This window comes from Hyperoodon ampullatus (assembly GCF_949752795.1).
Source record: "Hyperoodon ampullatus genome assembly, chromosome: 5".
Classification (NCBI taxonomy): Eukaryota; Metazoa; Chordata; class Mammalia; order Artiodactyla; family Ziphiidae; genus Hyperoodon; species Hyperoodon ampullatus.
In genome coordinates, this window is record NC_136918.1 from 98,757,867 (window position 1) to 98,771,023 (window position 13,157).

General features: G+C 35.5%; 1 protein-coding gene across 2 annotated transcripts in view; it reads right to left on the bottom strand.

Moving 5' to 3' along the window:
- TBC1D23 (TBC1 domain family member 23) overlaps positions 1 to 13,157 on the bottom strand; it is a gene marked incomplete at its 5' end in the record, with an annotated part of 62,669 nt that overhangs the window by 12,240 nt on the left and 37,272 nt on the right. For both annotated transcript variants that reach the window (XM_079704687.1, XM_079704686.1), the window contains 8 exons: positions 1,118 to 1,227; positions 3,122 to 3,164; positions 6,016 to 6,186; positions 8,424 to 8,516; positions 9,677 to 9,799; positions 11,155 to 11,258; positions 12,286 to 12,332; positions 12,432 to 12,556. In XM_079704687.1, coding sequence (XP_079560813.1) covers positions 1,118 to 1,227; positions 3,122 to 3,164; positions 6,016 to 6,186; positions 8,424 to 8,516; positions 9,677 to 9,799; positions 11,155 to 11,258; positions 12,286 to 12,332; positions 12,432 to 12,556 — 816 coding nt within the window. The remainder of the gene's footprint in view (positions 1 to 1,117; positions 1,228 to 3,121; positions 3,165 to 6,015; positions 6,187 to 8,423; positions 8,517 to 9,676; positions 9,800 to 11,154; positions 11,259 to 12,285; positions 12,333 to 12,431; positions 12,557 to 13,157) is intronic.

Consider the following 13,157-nt stretch of genomic DNA (forward strand, 5'->3'; position numbering starts at 1 on the left):
AAATGGTGAGCTCCTAGATACCTAGATCAAGCTGAAAACCTAATTCTCAGAGAAGACTTATCAGCTGAGAATATGACAATAATTTACTTTGACTTACATGGCTGAAGATAAGCCTCAATTAATCATCTAATGAGTTACAATTTTATAATAACTACTATAAGATATATAAGTGACAGGTACTACACTTTACATTCACTTGCACATTTAATCCTCATGTCATTATTGTGAAGAAAGCTGTGTTATTATCATCATCCCTATTTGCACAGATGGAGAAACCAGAGTGGAAAAGATCTTGTTAGAGATCATGAAGAAAGTAAACTGTGAAGACAAAACCTGAATACCCAGGTGAGTCAGACTGGTAAGCCCAAGCTTGTAACCATCACCCTGTACTGAAGTTTTCCCTCTATTTCTGATTTAAAGAATGACCTTTAGGTAGATGAGGACCATTACTTGTTAAGAAAATGATTTAATGACACCTAGTTCAAATGACATGAAATACTGAAAACACACAAGAGTTATTGCCCAAATATTTCCAAAGTAAAACAGAATGGATTTACCCACTATTGCAAAACCCTGCAGTAATGTACATCTCAATAACTAAAACTCAAATAAAATGGGATTGGCAACTGGCTCCTGTCTTCCTCTGCCTGGCCCATTCTCAAATATGGGTGGACTGAAGTTTTAATCATGTAGGTATGTGGTGGGGAGGAGAGCTACAGAGACAGTATGCTGGAGATGCAAACATGAGCCTCAGTATTCTCCTGGCCCAAACTATTTGGGAGATTCCTAGAACCAGCTCACTTTAGAGTCCTAGCTAGTCACGGGACTCAGAATTATCTCCACTGACATTTAAGCTGGAGTAGAAAATTGTCACGAGGTGATACCAAGCTGCAGCTGGAGAGGGAGAAATCTGAATTCAGCAGGTAGACCACCAGAGCTCCCGGCTAGTTTAGCTGTGCAGGCCTGCTCCCATCATTTCATTAACCTCACAATAATATGATTCCTCACTGCATGTGTTTGAAATATTTTTACTCCGTTTCTGTTATGGTAGCTGTTTAGTTGTTAATCACCTGGGCATTGATCCAAATCTGGTGACATATTCTACATATACACTTACATCAAGAGAAGAAGTGATACTGCTCCTTGAGCCTGAGGTACTAGCAATCCAATGGCCATATCCATTTTCTGGTCCATCCACATTAATGTCTGCTAGGTGCTGCTGCAGTGCTTAAAGATAAACAGGAAGAAGAAAAAAAAAATCCTGACGTATCAAACCCTTTGGAAAGATTCAATACCAGAGAAGTACAATAAACATGTCATAGCTGAATGAAAAGGATCCAAGGGCATAATCACAGGTATTTCTTTCAGCACCTCTGTAAAGTAATAAAAGACCCCAGGCTACAGAAAGCCTTCCTTTTCCTCTTCCTTCTAAAGCCCTCTCTCTATACACATATAACTTTTCTTAATTGACCCTAAGGGTAACAGTAACTATATATATAGGCTTGATGCTTTCTTCTTTGGAAGGTAATCCTTCAAGTATTAATAAATAATCTTATCAATGGTTTTATGACATAAAAGATTAATAGAAAACCTATGGTGGCTTTTGTTTACCATAAGGAGACATCAGTTAATCCTTCCCATAATAAAGAAGCAGTCTTAGGCATTAACTGCTATGGAAAGAGAGATTATTCTTGGAAAAGAAATAATACATAGTTTAGAAAAAAGTTCCTAAAACCTACAATATCTGTGCTATAAAAGAATACTTTTCAGACTCTCAAAAGTGTCTTGTATCACGACAAGTTTTGTATCATGTTGTCAGAACTTCCAATAAATAACACTGGGCCTTAGGCCAATACTTGCTTAACACTAGTACTTATTTAAATAAGCCCTTTTGTAGATCACTTTGGGTATGAGCCTAAAGGGTAGTTAGTTATCAGGCCATGATATACAGGAGAAATAATTCTTGCTAATATCAACAAAGACCAAGAAGAAATAGACCCTAACCTAACAAAATGTCTAAGTCGTAACATAAGAAAATCATATTAAGCCAGAACTTAATCCTTATAAGACTCTTATGATTCAAACTCAGGGTTCTATTGTCTCCAACAAATATTAATTTGATTTTATCATTAATTTTCCTAGTAATTATAGTTCAATATTTTTATATCTCTTTTCCTAATGAAAGGCTCCTTATCTTTTAATTGAAATATATTTGACATATAACACTGTGTAAGTTTAAGGTATACAAAATGTTGATTTCATACATTTATATACTGTAATATGACTTCCACTGTAGCAACAGTTGCACCTCTATCATGTCACACAATTACCATTTCTTTTTTGTGGTGGGAATAATTAAGATGTAGTCTCTGCAAGTTTGGTGATTATAATACAATATTGTTGTCTCTATTCACTATACTGTGCATTAGTATACTGTGCCTTAGTACTCCAGGACTTATTTATCTGCTAGTTGTAAGTCTGTACCCTTAAATAACGTAATTTTTAAAAAAAGAAAGAAAAGAAAAAAAGATAGTCTTTTTTTAACCTTACTACCCTGACCTACTCCTTCATATATTCTCAAATATTTGCTGGTAGGGATTCCGTCATTTTACTATCCTGAATTATCAGATATTATCTGCAGACCTGAAAATATCAACTTATTTGTTTTATTCTATTCAGTCAACATTTTTTCAGCACCTAATACTCTCATGTAGTTCAAAAATAAAATGAAAACAGAACAAAAAAGCAAATAGCACAGAGTATACAGTGAAAACTATTCTTCCTACTCTTGTTTCCCAGTCCTATCTATCCTTCTTTCTCCATAGAAACAAATCATGTGGGGCAGTTTTTCACTCATCTTTACAAAAACATTTTCTACAAATACAAGCTAATTAATACACATCCACTTTAACAGTCTTCCACTATATATTCACTCATTGAAACTGTCTACTGTGTTTGTCTTTATCTATATGTCCTGCTGGCCTTGCCTTTTCTGAAAATAGTGAATGACTGAAGAGAAAGTGTACCCATTAACTAATTTGGTCATTCTAAATCAGCTCCAGTGATAGTATAATTTCCTCTGAAAAGTAGGGACAAAGGGATTAATAAATTAAAACCTTACCCATAAATCCTCCACTGGCAATGCTCACATATTCTTTGTTTTTCTGAAATGGAAAATAAAATTTTAAATTATTCCCAAATGCGATTTAATTAAAACTTCTGGGGGCTTCCCTGGTGGCTCAGTGGTTAAGAATCCGTCTGCCAATGCAGGGGGCATGGGTTCCAGCCCTGGTCCAGGAAGATCCCACATGCCACAGAGCAATGAAGTTCGTGTGCCACAACTACTGAGTCTGAGCTCTAGAGCCCGTGCTCTGCAACAAGAGAAGCCACCACAATGAGAAGCCCACGAACCGCAACGAGGAGTAGCCCCCACTCGCTGCAACTAGAGAAAACCTGCGTGCAGCAACGAAGACCCAACGCAGTCGAAAATAAATAAATTAAATAAATAAAAATTTTAAAAATTATATAAAACTTCGGATAGTTCTATAAGCATTGACAAATGTAATATAAGGTTATATACTAAATTTCTGGATTTCTTCTTTGACATTTTGGACTTTGGCACAGAGAAGTACATATATTTATCTTGTGTACTGTAAGGTCTGGTGCTTGAGTGGGAAGAAGGGGACAACTTCATGGCTACTAACGAGACTGTGATTTTACTTGTATTATAGTCCCAATAGTGCGATACAGAGTCAAAGCAAAATCAGTTACACTGTATTTTCGGATGTTACTAGAATGGTTTTTAAAAGCTTGCAAAAATATTTTGGGTCTTTTATAAAAAGGAAATACAAAAGCAAATACTACAGCTAATTATGAAGAAATGACAGAATGTTAACATTTTACAAACTACTAAAAATTAATGAATCTAAGCAGTGATAAACAAAGACACAAAAAAGAATGATATCTGGGCAGTATTTACCTCCTGAGGAAGTACACACTACCCAAGACTTCCTATCCCTCCCACCCTCAAAAGTAATCTAACAAGTCCCTAGGTCTAATTACCAGTTTACAGGAAATACCAGGGATAGAACCTGATAAACAACACAGTGTGAATGCAATCTGCAAAATCCAGATTGTGGGAAAATACAAGACAAAGTAACCAGTTTTTCCAAACAAATATATACAAGGAAAAAAATTAGGAAAGGGAACCTATAAATTAAAAGAGACTTAAAAGATACCAAACAGAGTGCAATGTCTTGTTTTAGATCCTAAGAAAACCAAGGAAACTTGAACACTCGTTACTTTTTTTTATAATAAAGTGTAATAGTGATAATGTGGTTATGTCTTTACAAAGAATTTATAGAGTTCAATTCTCCCTACTTGTGGATCTGTTTGAAATTTTCTACAATAAAAACTGGGGGGGAAAATTTCTAAAACCACATTAAGAACTCGAATTATTTAAAGAAGTCTACAATATTCCAAATTCTTGCCATCTGACACCCTTCATAATATACAGCCTATACCAGGCCATTTTTAGAATAGGTCAATTAAATTTATAAGCAAAATGAGTTTGAGAACCTATATTTGTTATTCTGTATAAACTTCTAAAATCTTTCCCCCAGTAAAACATAACTTTATCTTATAATCCCTCTCCCAAATACCTTGCTCCTTCTCTGATTTTGTCTTTCAAGGATTGTCCTTTAGACCAGTGGTCCCCAGTCTTTCTTGGGACCAGTTTTGTGGAAGACAATTTTTCCACGGATGGGGGGTGGGGTGGGGGATGATTTCAGAATGACTCAAGCACATTATATTCATTGTGCACTTTATTTCTATTATTATTACATTGTACTATATAATGAAATAATGATACAACTCACCATAATGCAGAATCAGTGGGAGCCCTGAGCTTGTTTTCCTGCAACTAGATGGACCCATCTGGGGATGGTGGGACCACCTCAGCTCCACCTCAGATCACCAGGCATTAGATTCTCATAAGGAGCATGCTACCTAGATCCCTTGCACGCACAGTTCACAGTAGGGTTTGTGCTCCTGTGAGAATCTAATGCTGCTGCTGATCTGACAGGAGGTGGAGCTCAGGAGGTAATGGGAGCGATGGGGAGCGGCTGTAAATACAGATGAAGCTTCACTGGCTCGCCCGCTGCTCACCTCCTGCTCTGCGGCGCAGTTCCTAACAGGCCACCGAGTGGTACCCGTCCATTGCCCGGGAGTTGGGGATCCCTGCTTTAGACTAATTTTCTCAAACCAGATTCCCAGTAAAGTGGATGTAAATTGAGTGGCTTGTGTAACAGCATGCCTATTGTCTTCCTGATTCCATAGTTCAGGGCCACACAAAATGAGGACTTTAATGTATAAACTACCAAAGAATACCTAATAAACAACCATTTTTATAAAGAAAGAGCCATCACTGAGTGAGGCTTTGTAGAAAAGGTAGAGGGGACAGGTTGCATAAAATCGCTGATACAAATTAGGTGTGCTGAAGACAACATTTAAACACAAAAAGGAAAGGTGGCTAAGTGTCATGAATACATATACATGTACATTTATTCAATTTCAAAGTGAAGATATTAAAATGAATTATATAGCAACTGTAAAAAGTTCTGAGGCATGAATAGGCATAGAGAACAATGCAAAAGAATAATCCAGCAATAGACCCTGATTCATTGAGGAATTCAGTGTATTAAAGAGGTAGTATTTCATATTGACAGCACAACTGGTTAGCTATTTGGGGGAAAAATTTTTTTTTGATTCCTACCTCACTTCTTACACAAAAATAATTCCAGATGGGCCAAGATTTAAACATAAAAGTATAACACATAAGCAGGCAAGAAAAATCTGGGGGAGAAGACCTTTGTTGGCAAGACACAAAACCAATAAATTGTTAAAAAAAAATACAGATAAATTTGACAAGGTAGACAACAGCACAAAATTACCTAGGAGAATTTCTTAAAGGTGATAGCAGTAACCAAGGAAAACTGAAATAATCTGTCGGCATACCTGTAAAAAGTGTGCCAGGACCATGTTCATATACATGTCTTCTTCCTCTCTGCCACTGCCCATGAAACAGAGGTGCTCCCCACCAGCGATGGAGCCAGACTCAATGGACTGCTTCTGTGCTTCCAGCAGGGATTTTACTGACTGTGCAAACTCAGACGGATTCTGGAGCATCTAGACAATTAAAAATTTTTTTAATGTGGCAAGCCTGTGTTTCTTATACATTTGCAAAACAAAATATTTTCCCAGGGAGGGAAAAAAAAACAATATTTAAATTGCCACCATGAAAATAAAGCCTTTTTTTGTTTGTTTTGGTCACGCCACGCAGTTTGTGGGATCTTAGTTCCCCCGCCAGGGATCAAACCCAGGCCCTCAGCAATGAAACTGCAGAGTCTTAACCACTGGACTACCAGGGAATTCCCCAAAGGCTCTTATAAATAAAATCCCTGGGATAAAAGAAATGTGTATAAATGTACCTATAATACATCAGAAAACAAAAGTTGAAAATTCACAGAAAGATTAAATTATGCAAAGAAAATACTTTACTAGACAAAAAAAATTGTTTTTGCTGTTTGTTTTCTAAGCTTCAGTGTCTTTAGGTATCATGACAAGAAAAGTTTAACACTGAGTGGAAGGGTCCATGACAAAAAACAATACATCGAAACAAGCTATATTTTTTGGTTTCCACTTACATGGCAAACCATGAATTTCTTAGAGGACAGTCAGAAATAGTAGAAGCCATTTATTCATCAGCACTACTCTAGATACTAGAGATACGAGGATGAAAAAATTAATTTCCTACCCTCAAGAAAACAAGTATGCCAATAAATACAAAAATTTGTTCAAGTGAAAATCCAATAGAAAAATGGACAAACCATAGAAAAACAATTTGCGTTGATGAAAAAATACAAATTAACAGCACACTTGAAAAAAGATGCACAACATCACTAGTAATGACCACAAGAATGACCACCGTTCTTGTAAAATAAAAAACTGGTAATGTCCAATAATGCTGATGGTATGAAACAATCATTCTCACTTAGAGTTGTAAAGTATCAGTTGATTCAGCCTTTCTAAAGGGCAATACGGCAGATTCTAGTAATATTGTATATGCCCACAACTCTCAACCCCAAAATTTTACTTTTAGGAGTCTATTTCACAGAAATATTTGTACAAGTCCACAAAATATATATAAGGATGTTAACAGCATTGTCTTATTACAAGAAAACTGAAAACATTCTAAATGTACATCAATCAGACAATAAATTATGGTATATCTGTACCATGGACCACTATACAGCCGTTAAAAACAATGTACTAAAATAAAAAGATCTCCAAAAAACTGTTAAGTGAAAATGCGAGTGAACTGTTAAGTGAAAAATCAAGTGAAAATAAAAAAGTGAATAAGAAATATGTAAATGCATATTAAAGGTCTGGATGATTAAACAAACTGAGAGTAACTGTCAACTCTGGAGACATCTTTTGAGTTTTTTTAAGAATAATCAAGTTATTAATGATGAATAAATTTTAAAAATAAGCATAAAAGAAGGACCATTTAGGTCTTCCTAGATGAATCAAGGAAGAGAAAGGCACAGAGTTCACTTTTAGGATGCAAACAAGCTAGGACTGCCTTCTTCACCTATAGCACCCCAAACTCTCTGGGTTGTTTTACCTCCATTTTCCATGAGTTTCCTCTTGACACCACCTAGACCTTTCAACATGCCCTTTCAGCTTCAGCGTCAACTTTTTCAGACAAGTTGGGAAGAAGGGCAGATGGAATGGTCAGCAAGAGAAGTTATTCCTCTTTCTGTCTTCTCCATCCCTGAGGCTCTAATAACCCCAGAAGGGCTTAAATGATGTCAGTCCCAGTCCTACCAAATGCTCTAAGCATCTCTGACAATATTTAATTATCTACTTCATCTAGTCCTTCAATTCAAGTGACCCTAGGACAGCAATTTGAACAACCGAGCCCCTATACACCAGACACCACCCTTATTAAATATTACTTTATTATATGCATAAGTACTCATGATGGAAAAAAAGGCTTATAGACTAATTACCCAATCATAAGAAGAGCTAATATTCACAGAGTACTTACTAAGTGCAAGACACTATGCTGAGTGCTACATCAGGTAGCTCACAGTAAGAAGTTTAGAATTTACTGACATAACAATGGTAAGCAACAGTAAGCCATAGTTAACAGTGCTTTCATCTACCCTTTATGATGGCAAAAGGGTGTTCTAGGTGAAAAGGAAACCTGAGGCAAAACTTTTATAAGGGCAGAGACTCCCTCCTTAAGCAGAAAGAAAAACACCCCAATCTGGTACATGTATATTTATTTATGGGCTAAAGAAAAGAAATCCATTTCTTCTCTTACTTTTTAAAATTTTTTAATCAGCATTTATACTAACCAGATCTGAATCTAAGTGGAAAGCAGTTGATAAATGCCCAGCATTATACTGTTCTGCAGGACGGCAATCCACCACAAAGAACCGGACTCCTTCCTAAAAGGGAAACATTTGACAAAATAAAATTTGCCATGAGGGTCCCATTTTACACAATATAATATTAACAATTAACCAAAGAAGGGGAAACAGATAGATTAGAAATGGATCTCACATAGGATGACCCATACAGACTCAAGAAAATAACCTCAAGATCTTAAATAGTTTTATTCATTTTAAATAGTTAAAATACTCTATATACTGTTCTTGACTAGAAACTCTTAAAATATGTAGCAGAAGAATGTTAGTTTGAGCTATAAAACTAATTATACTGGAATTTAATAATTTAATGTATATCATGTTAAACACTTTTAAAAACACTATGTAGTTATAAACACAGATGTAGATACAATTCCTGTTTCTGAAAATAAACACAGATGTAGATACAATTCCTGTTTCTGAAAATAAGCCCACACTTATCTACAATGCAATTCACATAAGGATTAAATAAATGTCTTTTGGGGGTGAGAGGAGGTTCTCCAGTGCCAGTCTGAACTGAAGAAGTTCACATGGGTCTCTTTAAACTAGATTACATGTTTTGATTTGTTTTTAAGTAATAGTTCTAATAAGAAAAATATGTGAAATGCTTGTTTTAAAAAGATCTACTGTAAAAGGTCTGTCTTTCCATGTCCGTTCCTCTTCTCTCCATCTTCGAAATACATCCCACCTTCCAAACACACACACACGGTTAACTGTTGCACTATTAGCAAAAAGATATTCATGAAGACAGCAACAGACAGAAAATCATGGTATATCCTCAATTCTCCTTTGTAACATGACTTTTGGCATTAAACCATGTAATTCAATTAGCTGTATAAGTATCCAGAATTTAACTGTTAAATGCTAAATCCACCCTTTTAAGTACTTTATATAACATTCAGTTGCTTTGCTAAAATAAGAAAAAAGATTTGGCAATTTACAAAAATTGGTGTCAAAATTAATTAGTTGTTGACAAGTAAAATAACACGCAAGCTGGCAGTTTAAAAATGAGCATATGGACAGAAGATCTAACACATTAATCATTCAAAAAAAGCAAAACAACTACATTGTTATAGTAAATTAATTTTGTGAGAATCAACAAACAGGGAGGAAATGTTGATTCCTTGCATTTAAAGGGGATAGTCTTCTGATAAACAGTGGGTTTTTTTTTTTTTACTTACCCCTTGAAGCTGATTTGCTTGAAGGATCTCTGACACGGAGATGGCCAGACAAAGTGCCTGACTCAAATCTGCATCATCATCCTTAATTCCCAACAAAGTACTACCAAAGAGATGGTGATTATCCTGTGTGAAGAGGAATTTTTGAAACATTATGCAGAAAAAATAAAATCAAACTTTCTTCCTAAAACTATTCTCAATAGATGAAGACAAAAGGTAAAATAATCACATAACATCTTTGAGTCATGTGATTTAACATATCCTCTCGTATCTTACAGGCTAAAAGCTACAAAAAGTCCACGTACAAAGTCCCCATTAGATTTCACACAAAATGAAAGACTAAGAAAAAATAACACATTCTACACAGCTATTTTCTATAATATCACCTATATTTAAATAGTAAATTTTTAAATGGTTACTCACAACTTTTTATATTTTAATAAAATAGAAACAAAAACATGGCATAAATTGTGTAACATACTGCTAAAACCTGCTCTAATTAGCAACTGCTAGTGCAGATTATTTATGTCTGAAGAATAAAAGCTATTCTCTTAAAAGACTGGAAAGAAAAGGATGAGACTTCTTTTTCATCCAGTAGCATAACCACTACCCCACCATCTAACTTAGTCAACACTGTTGGGAAATGAGGTGATCTACATAAGGCAATTATTAAAATAGCTGAAACTAGTCCCTAGAAATAAATCTCTTTTGTAATTAATTAGTTTTGAAGGAAATGTTCTTGCAAGGTTTCCCTTATCTGCCTCCTGAACACACTATATTGAACACAATTTAATCTCATCTTAATGTTTCAGTGACATGATAACTTCCAACTAGCAATTATGATGGTAGAATGCCTTAAAAAAAAAAAAAAAAGACAATAATGCTCTCATGAGCACCTGAGGTCACAAATTGTTTATAAATGGTACTCCTGTGCCTCCCCGTTACTAGCTTTTGCTTCTTAGAGTTTTACTTTCTAGGAGCTCACAGCACTTGGGCTTCTAATCTGGTGTCCTTTCTCTTGAAAGCACCTGTCTGATCTGAGAAAGGCTCTAGGTCTCTATGGAGCTAAGTGACCCTTTTTTGTTTAAAAGACAGCTCAGCAACATTAAAGCTGTGCAAAGCTAAACTCCAGATAAAGAAGGCATAATTATATATCCTCCATCAGATTTTTGTAATATTTACATTTTTTTAGAGTCAAGGAAGCATTAATTTAAGAAATACCTTATAGTCAATAGCCTCATGATCAGAAATAATAATCAGAGTAGAGGTGAAATGGTTCCTAGCATATTTGTATAGTATTTTTTTAATGTCTGTTCCTCCATTAGGGAGAGTATTTACAGTGAAAAAAATCACACAAAACTGTAACACATAAAAAGAAAAGAAGGACAACCTAGAGTATTTTAACTGAAGTGGATACAACATAAACATACAACAATGCACAAAATGTGAAATACTGAAGTAGGTGATTTCTTGTCTGATACCTTCCTAAATGAAGCTGGTGTTTTACTGCAATAATACTGAGCCAGAGAGAAAAGGTCTTCTGTATCTTCTAGATTCAAACTGGATGGAGTTTTTTCCAAGCACTCTGAAATACGATTACAAATATATTATAATATTAAAAAGGTTTTTTGTTTGTGAAAAATACAGTAATGAACATTATTTACATATCAAAGTTGGTTTATCTTCAACATTTGAACTATATAAATGGAATCTCAACAGTGATGCATTGAAAACTGCTTGAGAAGTGGATTTTCCCCAAAGGAACTGAAACTGTTAATACAGTTCTGCTCTTAGTGAATGACGGTATCTGGCAATCAAATCAAATTCATTAGCCTCGATTGGAATAGTGTGATTTATTCAGTGAACACATAATAAATGTCAGGGCCCCTGGAAATAAAAAATGACCAAGAGGGCTCCCCTGGTGGCGCAGTGGTTGAGAGTCCGCCTGCCAATGTAGTGGACATGGGTTCGTGCCCCGGTCCGAGAAGATCCCACATGCCGTGGAGCCTGCGCGTCCGGAGCCTGTGCTCCGCAACGGTAGAGGCCACAACAGTGAGAGGCCCGCGTACCGCAAAAAAAAAAAGAAAGAAAAAAAAGACCAAGAAATGGTTCCTGACTTAAGGAACTTTGTCTGGTTTGAGAAATGTGATGATAAATCATTATAACATAGTGAGATAAACACTGTAACACAGACAGTACAAAGTGCCAGGCACTATAGAGAGCAAGTAACTAAATCTGTGTGGGAGCTAGAGTGGGGGAGAACCCAAAAGAAGAACCAAGACTTCAACAATGGATATGCTTGTAAGAGCTGAGTATTCAAAGGCAAATTAAGGAAGAAGGAAGGGGAGAGTGAGAGGAGGGCAGTTTATCTGAACAATGAAACCAAAGAAAGAGTATATGGAAAAGAACTGAAAGAGTGAAAAATACATAGAAGGAATGAATAAGGGTGGGAAATCAGGGGCAACAGTCTTTAAGGTCTGTACCTGGAGAGTGTGTAAGAGTTGAATGGAACCTCAGAGCTCTTCTAGAGTAATCTTCTAAATTTATAGATGAGGAAACTGAGTTTCAGAAAACTGACTTGAAATGTTTTCTCCACATTAAATAATACTTACTGATAACTTCTTCTTTGCTGTTAGACTCCTGTGCTAAAATGACTTCTCTGTAAAAACAGAATCAAATGAATTTGAGTTAAATATTAACAGAGCACCCTGAGAACAGAGAGGAATAAATCTAGCCAACTAGCCAACTTGATACTTACTTTGCATTAACAAGGATTATTAACATTAAGAAATAAATAAAAAATGGATCTGCTTGTTGTAGATATCCATCCCATATTGCCTGAGTGACTTCAATGGAACAGTAACAGGAAAAAAGACTTCCAAGCTGTAATCAGGAAATGAAATGAGAGATATAAACCACTGGCAACGACTTGTTCTTTTAAAAGTATTCAGGCAAATGTGTAACATTATATCAAACTGTCTGTACCTGATATTTAACTTGTACCTTAACTTTACTGTAGGTAAAGGTACAATGAAGCCACTTACTAGCTGTATGACTTAGGGTAGGTCACTTAACCTCCAGAGCTTCCATTTCTACTTCTGTTTTTTGTTTTTGTTTTTTTTAAAAAAAAAAAAAAGGAATACTACTACCCATCCTCTACCACTGTTGTGGTAAAGAGAAAGACAACTAAACTAGGATATATACAGTAACTAGCACATATCTGCCACAGCATAATAACTAGCATAATTACCCACGAGCTCTGTAAGGGTAACTATTATAGTACTTAACTTGCAAGGTAATTGTAAGGATCAAGCATGGTAATTTGAGTTAAGAGCACCAAATGAAATTGTAAGGACAATTTAAAGACAAATTGTTCCCCAATCTTACTTTGTACATCATTTGAAACAGATGAGACAACATTCATGTCCCTCAAAACATTTCAGGAGCTCTATGGTTTTCTACTTCAAATAAAAGAATTGTTAAT